Source organism: Amblyomma maculatum, chromosome 6, assembly GCF_055883805.1.
Source record: "Amblyomma maculatum isolate TAMU_Amacu chromosome 6, ASM5588380v1, whole genome shotgun sequence".
Classification (NCBI taxonomy): Eukaryota; Metazoa; Arthropoda; class Arachnida; order Ixodida; family Ixodidae; genus Amblyomma; species Amblyomma maculatum.
The window spans coordinates 49,697,217-49,712,495 of NC_139349.1; the positions used below are offsets into that span (position 1 = coordinate 49,697,217).

Consider the following 15,279-nt stretch of genomic DNA (forward strand, 5'->3'; position numbering starts at 1 on the left):
CGCATGCGGTTCATGATTTCTGCCGAGTCTCGAGACCACAGCCGTCACCGAGGATCGCCCAGTGACCGTACGCACCTACCACAACGGGCTGTGAGCGCGAAGCCGAGCCAGATGAAAAAACTCTTCTTCCCACCTCCTTGCGTGTGCTTCTCCATTAGGTGGTTTATTTCACCCCCGTACGCGAGCGGGACGTTCGCTCGCTATGGCGGTTGCATTTGAGTGTTGTGCCTTGCCGTGTACTCGAGCACAATAAATCCTGTTCGAGTAAGAAACTCGGTGTTTGTCCCCTCTGATCCGAAACCGCTGCAGTGGCGACGTCTGGCACCGCGGGTTGGGGGTCACAGCTCTGTCTGCTAGGGCTGCCCCCCCCCCCTGGTGCATTCTTGAGAGAATTAGCCCGCACAATATATATATATACTATATATATGTGTGCAGTGCAGATCACTCAGTGCTCAGTAAACCCTTGGAAGACATCACAGTGTGAAGGCATGACAAAAAAAGAAGAAAGAATTGCTGTGCTGACTAACAGCCATGTTTTTGGGAATGGGCAGAGATATACCGTATGTATGTTTGATGAACAGCAATAAGATAGCAACCCAAGATCACCGAAGCAAAAAATCTGCCATGGAACATGTTACTTTTAAAGTGGCATTAATTCATTTGCAAGCTCCCTTCCACTCCGCTTTCTCGAAACTGGAACAAAATTTCAATTTCAGTAGTTTTTTTTTTCTTTTTTACCTTTGTCATGCCTATTATAAATGCACATATTTCCACCAACGTGCAATAATCTGTAGCGATGAGCACCTTTGTAGTCAATTGTTTATTCCGTTTTGTCTTGGCTATTTTCTTTATAAAGTCAAACCCAGTTATAACAATACCGCTTTGAGCAATATATCAGATTTAACAATGAACAACCGTAGCATCGTCAGCTTTGCCAAGTATTTTACGCTAAAATAAACCGCATATAGCAATGCCCTCATGGTAGATTATCGGTTATAACAATTAAGTCTGGTCATTGAGTGCCAACTGTAGCTGAAAGAAGGAATCACAAGCGCAACTTCATTAATTTGAATTCACCTAATTCAAAATCCCAGATAATTTGAACAATTTATACGGTCCCGCAATTTCTAATGTAAATTTAACCATACAATTCGAAGTGGCCACCTGCACCAGAATTTCTGCAGTCCTGTAATTGTTAATTGGAAGGTTTTTGGTGCTTTGCTGGAATGCTGAATCCCAATTTTGAAGCAAACCAATGAGGTGATGGTACCCCGAGGCTGCACAATGGAACCACAAAGGCTTGATTTGATGTAGCACCCAAACCCTAGAACTCCCAGCACAGAAAACCACTCTGCAGTAAGGCTTAGCGACTGCCGAAGGCCCAGAGTGTTCTCACAATAAAACTTTTTGACTAGACCGGATTTTTTGCAGTGTTCGGTTAATTTAAAAGCCCGGTTAATTCGAAAATTTTTCTCAGTCTCAATGACTTTCAATTTTTTGCACTTACCTTCATGAACAGACACGCTGCAACAGTCACACTCTACTATCTCATCATCTTCGACACTGTAAGTGAGGAATAAAATTGAGCAAAAGTGTTAAGCCATGCTCAAAGGACAATACATATGTTGTTGCCTTGAAACAGTACCCCTGAGCAATAAACCAGCAATACACAGCGTCATGCAGAGACATGTACATGACTAAAAAAAATCACTGCAAAATATATATGAAGTTATGTGCCAAGATGTAGAGGCTTCAAAATTTATCACATTGGGGGGAGGGGGGTAATTACCTGATTCATAAAGAATGCATTCAGGCAAAAATACACATCAATTTTCTTGATTACACCAAGAATCATCAGGAACTTTGCAATAAATTTAGAAAGGACTGCCTCTTGAATATACCAATAACAATGTAAACTTTCAAGTTCTGAATGATATGTGCCTTTGTTTAACTACTTTAATAACAGAGTCAATTCAAAACCTACCTTATGTCCCCAAGACAAACAGAACAGATAGTGATTTTTAGTTTCACGGATGATTCACCTTCGCCTGATATCTGCAAAAGAAGAAATAATACACTACAACTGAATGATAACATGTGTCTGATGAAAGCTCACAACAAAACCTACAAGAGAAAAATGATCTCAAATGTCCCTGCTGTGCACCAAAAAAGTTCCTACAAAACAAAAAACACACAGAGAGAGAATGGTCTAATCATTTTAGATATAGAATGAAATATGGGAGAGTGCCATTGCAAATGCAAGACTAGCAACTGGCATGTATTAAACTGAAAAGAATAAATAAATAAATAAATAAGTTTCTGGGAAGCTATAAGCAGGTAGGCGAACCTTACAGACCTGCACAATAAGAGACCTAAAAAGATAGATCTACAAAATACAATGTAAGCAGGCAAACAATGTGGCAAACTGAATTATGAGCTTGTTATCACCCACCCTCTGTCTTGCCTGACTCTGCCTTTGTCGTGCTCTCTCTATGAGGTCCCCAACTATAAGTTTGGGGACTTTCTTTGTTTCCACTGGCTCTGCCACACCATTGGCCACCTCAGCTGGGGAAAATTTCTCTTCTGCTTCTGAGGCTTCTCTTGATGACTCTTCATCGTCGTCATCATCCATGTTTTCAGAGGAATCACCCTGGTCATCGGATTCCAGGTCTGCAATGTAAACATGGGTGAGCACCACACCATGGTGTTTTTACGCTGTTGGCAATGTGGCATTAGCGGAACTCAACAGCACGAGCAAGAGCAAGGCCTGAAAGCTGTTGTTTCAAGATGCTAGAAGGTTGTAGCCCCCAAAACAAATTTGTGCCACTGTAGGTCAGAACTGTAGAGGCCATTAGCAGCACGTAACGAAATTGTTTAATGTTACAGTTTTTACTGCATTGTCCGATTATGCCGCTGTCCATGTGCATTAAGGTACCAAGAAAACTAGCTGTGAAAGGAAAATGAATTACTGTAAAGGAACCGACTTAACTTTTGTAGAAACCTCGTTTTTATTTTTGTTTCTATGAATCACAAACAACTAAGAAAAATTGCGACGATAAATAATCTGGCTAAACTTTCGACTTTAATAAAGAAGAAAATAAAGTCTCTAGCATGAGCACGTTGTTCCTGTATTTAATATGCATTTGATACAAATGGACACTCCATGCCAGAATTCTTTCTTAATAAAAAATGTTTATCTTGCAATACTTACCGCAGCACATCCATTCGACACAGTGTCTCTGTGCCCTTCAAGTCCACAGTATGCTTTGATGAATCGTGCTGCTTGAGTAGAGTTCATTATGCTCATTCTTACATCCAACCTTACAATCAATGCACTTTTGGTCTAGCTTTAATGCATGTTGTGTGCATGTAGCATAGCAGCATATGAAATTGCTATAAGGGAGATGGGTGTGCTAGGGGGCTGCCACTTCCCTTCCTGCGAAATACCTTTAAATTGAAAGTTTAACGTTCATGAAACGTGGAACTCATTTCTAAAAGGAAGTACTATATTCCACAGTAACTTTTCACGAAAATACTGCAGATAAAAAGTTGAAGCATGCCCTTTCATTCTATGCAGAGTGACACAGTTGTTTTGGCTTGGAATGCATCTCCTCACAGCCAAAAAAATCTTGTTCCTGAGTGTAATAACAATCACCATTGGATGCAGATTTCCAACTCCACAAAACTGTTGTCATGAAAAAAAAAAAAAAAAAAAAATGATGGGCAAAAATTAAGAAGAAAAGCACTAAAAAGTTCTTATTACAAAGCAGCTAGTATTCACTGCCAAAAATTAAAAGTAATCTATTGGTCTATGATAAGCTGAGTTTTAGTGCTCTTAACTGCTTCAGTGAGAAACAAAGAATAAAACAGAATCAAAAGAGAGATAGATGGGGCTTCATACTGCAACCAAGCACTCTTCTTGCATGTGGATAAGGAGTCCCAGCATTATCAATGTGCACTTTCCGCATTTCCATGCCTTTCAAGCCACCAGCGTAATGCCTTGGTACTTTTCATTTCAACCTTCTCTTCTTTTTCATCTCTCTATAGTACTACTAAGGTGAACTAAAAAATTTTGAAAAATCATTGTCACTTTCAGTGGAGGAACAGAGCTGAGAAGAGAGACCAGGGGCCATATTACGCAACGATTGCATCATGAAAACCTTCACAAACCTATCGCAAACTAATCGATTAGCCGCGCTCCTATTGGTCGATTCTAGCCGGCAGGTACGCTGACCAATAAGAGCTGGGGCTAACTGACAGGTTTGTGACAGTTTTTGTGACATGATCGGTCCGTAATTTGGCCCCTGGACTGGAAAAGCAAGTTTCATTTTGTCAAATGCACCCTCTTAAAAAAAAAAAGAGAAACAGAAAAGAAATACTTTTGTAAAGTTGTCGCCCCAAATGACAGGAAGGAGTTGCATTACCCCTTCCATCACCATGGCCACGAAAAAATTGACCTGCTGCAGCGGCCAACTGGTTAAGACACTTAGTTGCTATCTGGAGTACCAGACTTCGAGCCCGACTGCATTTCAACGAAGGCAAAACGCAAATGCGTCTGTGTGCTGTCAAAATTATTCTGAAGTCTTCCACTATGGCACCTCCTTCTCCTGCTCTTCTTTCAATCCCACTTTCCTCCCTTTCCTTACAGCCTCGTTCAGGTGCCTATAGAGATGTGTGACAGATACTGCACTTTTCCTTTCCTATAAACATGTCACACAATCAAATGGCTAGTTCCGACTAATTGAAAAAGATGGGCTATTTGCACTGACGATCCAAGTACTGTGAATATGGAAAGCAAAGCTCATAAAAAAAAAAAAAGGGGGGGGGGGGGATTTGTACTGCTTGGTTCTTATCACTTTCAATGCACAACTTCAAAGTTTTAATAATCTCTACTACCCGACGGTTTCGGCTCATGCAGCTGAGTTCTTTCTGGTTTGGCATTTTTATTAGTTGAACTCTGATATTGTGCACACACTGAAGCATCATCTTTAGGCTTTCATGCTAAAAAGAAAACTTCACAGACAACTTGCTACAAAATAATAATAAAATAAATAAATAAAAAGCTCCAAAGACAAGTGGATGCCTGCTGAAATCGGATTATATGGAACTTGGGCGTTTGATTGGTTTGATTGGCTGTTGTCTGGAGCCGCTTTTAAATCAAAAACTAAACTCACTTGTCTGCCCTAAACAGACCAATCAACACAAAATTGGAACATACGCTCATCTACGGAACATAAGCGTAACTAACCTTTCTCATGGTCATCAATTTGGAAGTCGCTGTCATCGGAACTGTCACCCAAGTCAGCGAAATCAAGCAGTTGCAGGTGATTTTCAACGGGCTTCACTCTTCGCTTGCTTGGATCCCTTTCCACTTGTGTTAGAAAATAAATGCATAAAAAATGTGAGCACAAATACCGACAAATTAGAAAGAAAACACATATAGTGAACATCTCGGAACCGCATTAGACGCCAGTGCATACAACTCGTATCTGCCGTTTAGCAAATCACTTGCTCGCGCAACCACAGAAACTTACCCATGGCACGGTAAAGAAAACCAACATTTTCGATATATCCATCTTTATCAGCCATATTTCAGGCGATGCGTGCTTTTCTGATCACTGGCAAGCAACTTGATTCAGCGCTCGCAAATGTTAGCGGCGATCGCAGCAGTCTGCTCGACGCCAAACAAAATAACTGCGCGCATGGCGCTAGCTACAAGACATTTTAACACTGACCTCTTGTTACCTACATAACAAATATACATAACTAATAGTTTTGTTTAAAATTGTTTATTAATTTATTCCGTGCTACATGTTCTGCTTGTAAATGAATTGTGTTTGCGATAACATTTTTTTTTTTAAGTTAATTTTATCGCTATGCGTCGCGGTCATCGCAGTCGTCACTGAAGGCCGCCGTCACCGCCGGCCGCCGGTTTTGAAAAGCTCTCGTGCATTTTCAACGTCAAGAATCAGAGGCGTGGAAGTTGTTGCAGTTGCAGTCATCCATTTGTCATGATGTATTTTTCATTCACATCTGTTCGCTGAATGGTTGTCTCCACATAATTTTGAGTGAAAGAGGGACGCGCCAACTGGGTAAGTCGCTTGCTGACCGCTTGCCGTGCCTAACGCATTGTCTGGAATACGTCGTGTCACATTGCGTTAGTTGTTACAAAATCGACACATTTACACCTCTTATGTGGTCAGCGGCTTCATCTAAATCCCGATAAAGCTATTCTGCATCGATATATTTTTTCTGTGGTAGTATGGCACTGAGGCGACCTTGCCAAAGCGGTTGGACGTCGCAGTGATTACCGATACGTTAATTTCGTTTCTTTCCTAGAAACAAGCCGTTACTTTCAGACACGCGCAGCATAAGCGTATGCTAGCCGACACCATTTATAGTAAGCCCATAATATTTCTTGCGCATTGCAAAATAGCGATTGCGCTTGCTTCCGTGCTTGCACTCACGACACACTGCTGCTGGGAGTACTCAGTCGTACTCGGCTTTGTTTTGGCCAAGTGAATAGTTTAGTAACGCTCTTTCCAAACTCATTTACTGATACTGCAGTCCCGTCCGCCTCCCTTTCTATTCCAAATGCCTTTCCAAAGGCCCCTTGGAAATCGGCAGTCTCCTTTTTCTATCCTCCCCTCATCTTTCGCTTTTCTATCTTTATCCTCACAGCTCTCCTGTCTTCTCCTTTCTTGGTTTTTTCCTTTATTTCCCGGAGGCTAGGGTTAAGCATGTGTGGCTAACCACCATATGTTATATTTTGTAATAGTCGGAATGTAGTACAGCTGACGTGGGCAGGACTTATTCCAAGTTCCTGTCACGACCCCTAGTTGGGCTTCGTGGTGAGTGACTACCACTGCGGCCGAAAAGCAATGCTTTTTTATGGCTACTTCTCTCCTTTTGAAAGATCGGCCTCCGAAACGAGGTTGCAGCGAAGTAACTGCTCAGTTCATAGGTATAAACAAGCTGTAATAGAAGGCCTTGCACAGGGCGCTACGCCGTGAACAGTCAAGGGAACGTTCGTCGATCAGTCGTAGAGCTTATGTCAGTACAAGCGCGAGCGTCGGAGCGAGCTTTGTCGTCGTTGTCTTTACTGACCGTCTGGCGCTGAGCATGGTTGTCCTCTTTCTTCATCATCAGGCGCTGAACATTTCAGATCCGAATAAGTGTCTTACAAAGCTTATAATGCTTCTTCTACCCTCCACAGATATTGAAATTTGGGGCCATCATAGCTTCCGCAATATACTGCTCAGACCCCGTGACCTGGGAACTTTTGGCTACCCCTGTGCCTCGAATTATATGATGTTAATATAATTTTAAGTTTAGGTGTCCACAGGGAAGTGAGACAGATGCTGCTCCTTTCCTTTCCCCATAAACAAAACCCAACTAAATACATTTAACACTTTGCTGAACTCTGTGCCAGTTCTTCAGTGTTAAATTGCCAAACAAAACCATGCCAAACAGTGCTTTTGCACGTCTTAACCTGTTTAAGAGGGTTGAACCCCGGCTATTTTCTTCTTTTTTTCTGGCTTCATTGAGGAAGGTAAGGGTTTTCAGGGAGATTACATACATGTACATAAACTAGCAATGCATTTTTTTTCCCAAACACTTTTCAGTTAAGCTCTTAGCAAAATTGGGGTTTCAAATGCATATTAATGTGAAAGCATTATATGTCCCATAAGCACAAAGGATGGCAGCGGTGCTGTCTATGGCATGAAATACCATGAGCATGCCTCTAGCAGTTAGGAGCTGGCAGGTGACATGGCCTAGTACTGATTGGTCAGCAGGATTTCCTGTCGAAATTCCTCCATGCCTGTAATCCATGGCACGGTCAGAAGCATGCTCGTAAAGAGGATCAGACAGACTGACACAGGCAGCCAGGCTTTTCAGCATAGTGGAAGCCCTAGAGCTAGCGCACTCATAAAACCAACAGACATCTGCCGCAGTTGTATCAATCTAATGCAAAAGTATTAGAAGCCTCATCACGAGGGAAATCCGGTGTAACCACCAGAGTGTCTGCCTGCAAATAGCCACTGGTTAAAATTAGTTAAATCTCAAATCTCTTAAAGAAGCCGTATTAGAGGAGGTCTATAATGGCGCAGAATTCTGAGGTGTCCCCGACACAAAGTGAAGATGTACTCAATGCAGCAGTGTACAGCACCACAAAGTATAAGAGGACGTGTATGGTCATGAATGATAAAAAGCAAAAGCAACATTTTATATAGTCATGACGGGTATACGCGCAATGTATCATTAAAGTGTAGAGAAACATTACTCATAGTCACTATAATGCTGTCGCAGTCCCACGTGTGAGCAGTCTTAAGTGTCTCTGTCGAATTTGTTTACTTATTTAAGGACTTTGTAAGCTTACATAGGCTCATACAGGAGCTGTTAGAAGACACAATTTAATTGCAGGAAATGCATTAGATACACATACAATGCCTGATGCCTAAAGCACAATGTAAGAAGTAGCTTAGGTGATGGAGTGGCGCTGCGCCCGCTCTTTTTTGGGCACGCTGACTCCGCTTGCCAGTTCCCGCTGTGTTGCTGCCCACTTGTTTTGTCAACGCATTTTTTCACTTGCCTGTCAGGTGTGTCCAAACCTTCGAACTTTCTAATGAATGTGCATAATGTTACCCATTATGTTACCCATCTTAGCGCTTCGTGCCCTTTTGTAACACTGGTTACAAGTCTTATAAAGAAAGGTATGTACTCTTTTCAAGCCTCCAAACGATGAAGCAGGGCTTGAAGCATGGAGGCTAGCAATACCTCATTAACACTGCACACTCCAAAGGACGGATCGTGTTTGTGAAAAGCATTTCGCCTTCCATTTTATCCTGAAGACGTAGTCTGCGGAAGTTAATGGTCATGTTCTCATGTCGGGAAAAAGAAGAGCGGGCCTTTCAAAAGACGCCATGCCGTCAATTTTTGAAGGCGCACCAAGCTACCTCTCCACAAAGATTAAAGGCCTTCGAAAGCAAGTGAAACGGCTAGCGCTTCCTGCTACTGCTTCTGTTAGTGAGCAGAACAATGATAATGACGTGCCCACCCCAACTAGCAATACAGATGCTTCTCCAGCAGATATTATGGAAATATCTTCCAATAACATGAGTTGTGCTGCAAAGACCAGCAAGAATGATTCATGCCATTCATTGTTCGAACAACTTTTCGGTGCATTCATTATTACAGCGCAAAGACGGACAGAACAAGAGGAGGACACAACAGCGCTGCTTGTTCCGTCCGTCTTTGCGCTGTAATAATGAATGTATGTAACCAACTCACCCAAAATGTTGTATTTCGGTGCAGTAGCTTGTGCTAGCCTGCCACAGTTTTCATGGGCGGCGCATCTCACCAACGAATCAGGAGTGAGGGGCATAATGTTTATTGACGCTGTTGTAGCGCACAGGACAGGCGACAGATCGTCGGTACTGTTTAACAGGAAGGCGCTGCATATCAAAAGCGACATAACAGTTCAAGTCAACATCTTAGACAAGTTGATAGACTCTATGGCAGTGGGGGTAAGCCCCTTCGCCATGTCACCCTTTAATGTTGAAACCGTGCTGAAAGTCATTGACAGCATAGATGCGTGTGATGGAAGGACTACCCTAATGTGTCCCCTGAATTTGCTTCTGTGGGCTCTAAAGAACACTGGAGACAACAAATTCCTCTTGGTAATACCTCGAGGTGCCGTGTGTGTTCTGGCCTTGCTGACACCCTAAGGATACATGCTGACTGCCGAGTTGCGTGAGCCAAGCAAGCAATACCTTACAAGCATTTCAGGCTATCGGTGGCGCCTGCCCAAGAACAGAAGCTTTCTGCTTTGTGGCATGCAAGATCGGCATTTCAACGGTCATGAGCACATCTGGCAAAGCGAAATATGCTGCTATTGGGGCAGTTGCAGGCGGCGATATAGCAGATTTGCAGGATGAAGATATCAAGGAGAAATTGAAAGGACTTGATGGTACCGCCAGCACAACTGCTTTTGTTGGAAGAATGCGTATCAGCGGCTAGGTATGCATCAAAAACAAGCAGACGGTACACGGACGACTGGATCTTGTTGTGCCTCTTGCTGAACATATGGAGCCCTGCCGCCTATTTTTTTTTTGCGAAACAGTGATATATTGTGCCCAGGAGGGTGACGGGGTGGCAGCAGGTGATAGTCTGCTTCATGGTTATTGCCTTTGCCGTGCGTCACCATCGTGAGAAAATACGTAAGCATAGTTGGTCACAGCTGTGGATTTGATGAAAACTTCTTCAAAGCACTTAAGATAAAGTTTGCGGGAAAGACCGCATTCCAGTGGTGGGGAAACCTGATCTTTGACGAAGTTCAAATCAGAAAGGAGATTGCTGTAACTTGCAGACAATGACTTACACCAGCCTTGTTGATTATGGAGAGAAAAATAATCAAAGCAAAGAAATCGCAGGTCATGGCCTCGTCTTTGCTTTTGCCCTGTTCGGTGAAGCCTACTTACAGCCAGTAGCCATGTTTGCGTCCAAAGGACCAGCTAAGGCGACGCTGCTTTCTCAACTACTGATCCAGTGCATCGTACACCTAGAAAAAGCTGGCGTGTTCGTTGACGGAGTGGTGTGTGATGGTGCATCCACCAACCGTGCATGTGGAAGCAACTAGGTCTCACTGGGTCATGTTCGTAATTGATTTGAACACCCACCCTATGGACAGCTCTAGAAACGTATATGTACTGTCTGATACACCTCATCTTTTTAAGTGTATCAGGAACAGGCTTCTGGACAAGAAGGTTCTGAAAAAAGACTGAAAGCTGATAAGGTGGTCTTGCTACGATGCCCTTTTCATTGCAGATGACAAGAACAAAGGAGAGCTAAAGATGTGCCCCATAATAACTTACAACCGCAGCAACCCTTCCAAGATGCTGAGGATGAGGGTAAAGCTTGCCACGCAGATATTTAGCAACTCTGTCGCTAAAGGTATTCTTGTTTATGCGAAGAGAGGCGCGCCTCGTCCAACCTATGTTGTGCCGACGGTCGAGTTCACACTTTTTTTTAATGAATTATTTGACTCTTTGGATGGCCGTTTTCCGGCAAAAGGGCTAAAACTGGATTTCAAGGATTTCTTTATACTAGAATCTATATCCGAGTGGCTGGACTCATGGGAACAACAGGTCATCAGTGGTGAAATTCATGAGGACCTTTTTCTGGCACAGTGAACTGCAGAAGGCTTACGCGTAACATTGAAATCTGTGCGAGAGCTGTCTATGTACCTGCTGAAGGACTGTGGCTTCCAGTATGTATTAACAGCAAAGATGAATCAAGGCCCGCTGGAGCACTTCTTTGGTATAATCAGGCAATCTGGTGGGCATAATGAGCACCTGACGTTTCCTATGTTCCTAGAGCTGTACCGCGTGCTCAACTTATATACTTTGGTAAAACTGCCAAAGTTTCGGAATCGCATGGTGCTTGATAAAAGCCAAGCAGGAGCTGTGACTTTGGATAACATCAGAGATACAAGGATTCAGCAGGACAACTTGCCGGAAAGTTGGATGAACTGAAGCAAAGGCTTGACGAGCTCATTGAAGTCTGAAGTTGGGATTGCAACAATGTTTTCGATTTCGACGACCTTGACGCAGACACAACACTAGTTGACTGCATTGTCTACTACGCTACAGGGTTCGTCTCTAGAAAACTTTGCAATGGAACAACCTGCTCCGTTTGCAAAGATGCTCTTGAAGGAAAAAAAAGGTATCGCAAAAGTGCCCGAAACTGATCTCGTAAACTGCAAACCGATGGCTCACTCACCCAAATATGCACCTCTTTGATTTCTTCAAGTACACCGAAGAAATGTTCGTCAAATACACAGCTGACAGGAATGCGTGCGACAAAACTGCCGATGCCGTGCTGGAGAATTTTCACTTCACGTTTCCTTGTAGTGCGCACAAAGATGAAATGCTAGCCAAGTTGCTGCATTACTACATTTGTCTATGCATGCGTCAGTACTGCAAGCAACTCAAGAAAAAGAATGAAAAAGAGCCACGACTTGCGCAAAATGTCCAAGCTTGTATAAACATGACCGTTTCAATGAACTAAATATGATTTCCTTGCTTGTGTGCGCGCCATTAACTTTTTATGAAAATGTTATGTGACCTCTTGTGTGATCACTTTCTCTCCTAAAAATTATGAAATCAAGTAAATAATTTACAGGAAAAAAGGTGTGTCGAAGCGATTTTATGCTACGTATGCGGAGGATGTCAAGTAGATCTGCCGGTGGCTTTTTAACCAGTGGCACCATGTAAGGTTGACTGAATTATTACGTGCGGCATTTAAAAACCTTGTTAGTTAGCCAGGTATCGTAACGAGACTGCGACAGCACGAATGGTAGCACCAGTAGTGCTTCCATAATCTCAATCACAGTGGATCAAATACAAATGCATTGCTGAGGCCTCGGTGTACGTTTAAAAAAAAGGATACTGCAGTCGCCAACGAAACTGAACCACGCGTCCGCAACCATTCCTTGGCCTGATTTGTTTCTACTGCACGCGAATTACAGTTTAGGTATCAGCACCCTGCAACTCATTATGGCCAATGAATGAACGGTCAGACATCACAATATGCACAAATCGCTTGAAGGTCGCTTAAAGCGCTGTGCTGGGGGCACTTCTTATACCATCAGCGGCGCATATTGATGGGCGTGCAAGAGCAGAACCAAAGGGCATAAGTTGCTCGCGCCATCTATCGATGCTTCCTAAAAGCAGGGCTTTACCCCTGGGCGCCCGGTGACGGCTCTCTCACCTAAGCTACTTCTTACACCGTGGCCTCAAGTGACAACCTAAATTCTGTCGGGCTTCGCCATGGTGGTTCAGTGGCTAATGTGCTCATGTCTGAGCCCAAGGACATGGAATCGAATCCTCGCCATGGGGGCCGCTCTTTGGTGGAGGTGAAAAGCAAGGCGTCAGGGTACTGTGTGAAGTCCATGCATGTTAAAAACCCCAGGTAGTCCAAATTTCTGGAGTCCACAACTACGGCGTCTCTCATAGCCTGATTCGCTTTGGGACATTAAAATTAAACCTAAACCATACCAAATGTAAATGCTCTCGCATTTTCATTTAGGACGTAGTTAAGAAAGCACGCAAGATTTTAGCCTGTTCGTTCATTTCTCGTTGCTTACTTCAACTATTTGGGTAATCTTCACTTAAAATAAACTGTCACAAAGCCATGCATGCAAGTTATTGCAAGTTAGTGTCCTCTCACCTTCTCTTACAATCATTCCCCAGTTACCAAGGTGCAATGGCTGAGCAGCTCATCTATACGAAGCTGAAAGCAAAGGCCTTACAAGGACTTGCAAATGATGTGAAGGTAAGTAACTCTTTTGCTCTTACTTGTTGCCTTGCTTTTGTAAATGCTAATTTTTTTTTTCTTTCTTTCAGGCCTACTTGGAGTCTGCTAATAATAACCCACAGAAATGTGCAGACTTTATCAAAACTTTATTCACGTATGTCCTCAGATTACATAATGGTAATGCCAGTCACGAAATGCACGCAGAGGCTTTAGCTGCTATACGCATCAGCCTGCAGACTCTTCAAGAGGTTGTGCAACTCACTGACTGCAGTGATCATCTCAACACTTTGTATCATGTGTTCGCCTTGCTCCTAAAACAGGTAAGTGCTGTACAACTGTGATGTTACCACTGTGTGTGCATGCATGTGACTGTGTGTGCACTAAAATCAATCTTCGGGCCTCCATACTGATTATGTTTTGTGCCCTCCTCCTTTTTCTAGTGAGAAATTTTGTAAAGGCCTCATCCCCTGTTTTTCCTCTTGGTGAAAAATTTAATAAAATTCATCATGCCAGTAAGGGCGTCCATGAACCAAATCTCTTTACAGAGTAGCAGCTCAAAAATTCACTCTTGTTCACAAAGCACTTCTGCTCACAACAGTTAAGGTTTTGCATGCTTTCTTCACAAACTTGGAAAATTTCTCTCCAGGCTTTTATGAAAGTACTGTTATTTGGACCAATATCTTTCATGCTTTATAATCCCATCTTTGAAACTAGATGTGCATGCATAAGTGTGTGTGTGTGTGGTTTCTTAGGTAAATAGGTGCAAACCTGTACACAAATGTAATTAATTGTAATCAGTTACATTTAGTTTATTACATTGGTATGTTTTATTGTAATCACATTTTAATGCTATAGTTCTAAAGGGGCATAAAAGGGACTCCACTAGAGTCCACAGAAAGGGAGCTACTGATATGGAACTAACTGTCATTCTCCTGCATAAACTTGTGATCCAACATATGTGGCACCAGATATATTGGCATTTAAAAACGGCCTATACATTTTCTGCATCAACTTGTACACCGGATGAACAAGAAAAATAAAGAAAACAGACAGATACCACACTCCCTTCATGACTGCGCTAGCAAGCCAGTAGAGAGGTTTAGTTTACTGAGATCTGTTATCGTGATCTGCCATCGCCTGTTCCACTGCATATGTCCATATCCCCCTTGATGGTGCCACATCCTGGAAGTCTGGGCCAAACGGCATATGCGTTCCGGCCACGTGCAGTAGAGCCACGGATGATGGATCACGGATGATGGATCACGGATCATACTATACTAAATCTCTCGAATCTGGCTCTGCAGTGTGCAATCTTTTTTTCTGCTTACTGCCTCACTATGGCTTGACAATAAAGAAGCGAGGTGAAGGGGAGCTAGGGAGGATGCACTACTGACTCCTGCCCTCGGCATGCACCTCGCCGCCTTTGCCATTGTCTTTGGCAAGCCAATACTGGCTCCTATCAAGTGATGTCACATATGCCTTAGGACAATCAAAGGCAGAATTCACGCAAAAAGACTAGTGGTCACAGCTGAGAGCGGCAATGACGGTCTTAAAGAAATTGTTTGCAAATTATTGGCTCATTTCTGAGGACTGGTACTTGGCGTCTGCGATCAGTGGCATTTATTCTGCATATGCAATTTTTTTTTAATTGGCTATTCCTGAACTCCCTTTAGGTGTCTCTTTTAAGGGCCCCATTCATCAGAGGACCTGGCAGCACTGTCAGCGTGTAGAGGAAATCTGCATTGGTCGAACAAGTTTGACAGCACACATGCAGTGACAGAATTGACAAGTGATTAAAACAGTACATAAATCGTGATTGCAGGGTTGCAGCATGGTGTCATTAGAGTGTGCAAGTTTTGTGCAAAGTAAATGAATTGCGCTGATGAGAAATTTCAGAGATGCAAATTAAAAGCAGCCTTTGTACCCTTGGGAGTACGTAAGTGAATGTCTGTAAATGGTTAG

The 15,279-nt window shown here is 43.0% G+C and overlaps 2 protein-coding genes and 1 pseudogene across 3 annotated transcripts in view; 2 read left to right on the forward strand and 1 right to left on the reverse strand.

The window, feature by feature from the left end:
- LOC146185706 (PHD finger protein 14) overlaps positions 1-5,692 on the reverse strand; it is a 33,816-nt gene extending 28,124 nt beyond the window's left edge. For both annotated transcript variants that reach the window (XM_084606630.1, XM_084606631.1), the window contains exons 1-5: positions 5,535-5,692; positions 5,249-5,371; positions 2,453-2,670; positions 1,985-2,055; positions 1,508-1,563 (exon numbers count right to left, since the gene is read on the reverse strand). In XM_084606630.1, coding sequence (XP_084462756.1) covers positions 1,508-1,563; positions 1,985-2,055; positions 2,453-2,670; positions 5,249-5,371; positions 5,535-5,589 — 523 coding nt within the window. In that variant the 5' untranslated portion in view covers positions 5,590-5,692. The remainder of the gene's footprint in view (positions 1-1,507; positions 1,564-1,984; positions 2,056-2,452; positions 2,671-5,248; positions 5,372-5,534) is intronic.
- A 193-nt stretch (positions 5,693-5,885) lies between these two features.
- Sse (extra spindle pole bodies like 1, separase) overlaps positions 5,886-15,279 on the forward strand; it is an 84,046-nt gene continuing 74,652 nt past the window's right edge. The window contains exons 1-3 of the mRNA XM_084606633.1: positions 5,886-6,092; positions 13,254-13,335; positions 13,407-13,637. Coding sequence (XP_084462759.1) covers positions 13,267-13,335; positions 13,407-13,637 — 300 coding nt within the window. The 5' untranslated portion in view covers positions 5,886-6,092; positions 13,254-13,266. The remainder of the gene's footprint in view (positions 6,093-13,253; positions 13,336-13,406; positions 13,638-15,279) is intronic.
- On the forward strand, positions 7,819-12,046 carry LOC146185708 (uncharacterized; annotated as a pseudogene).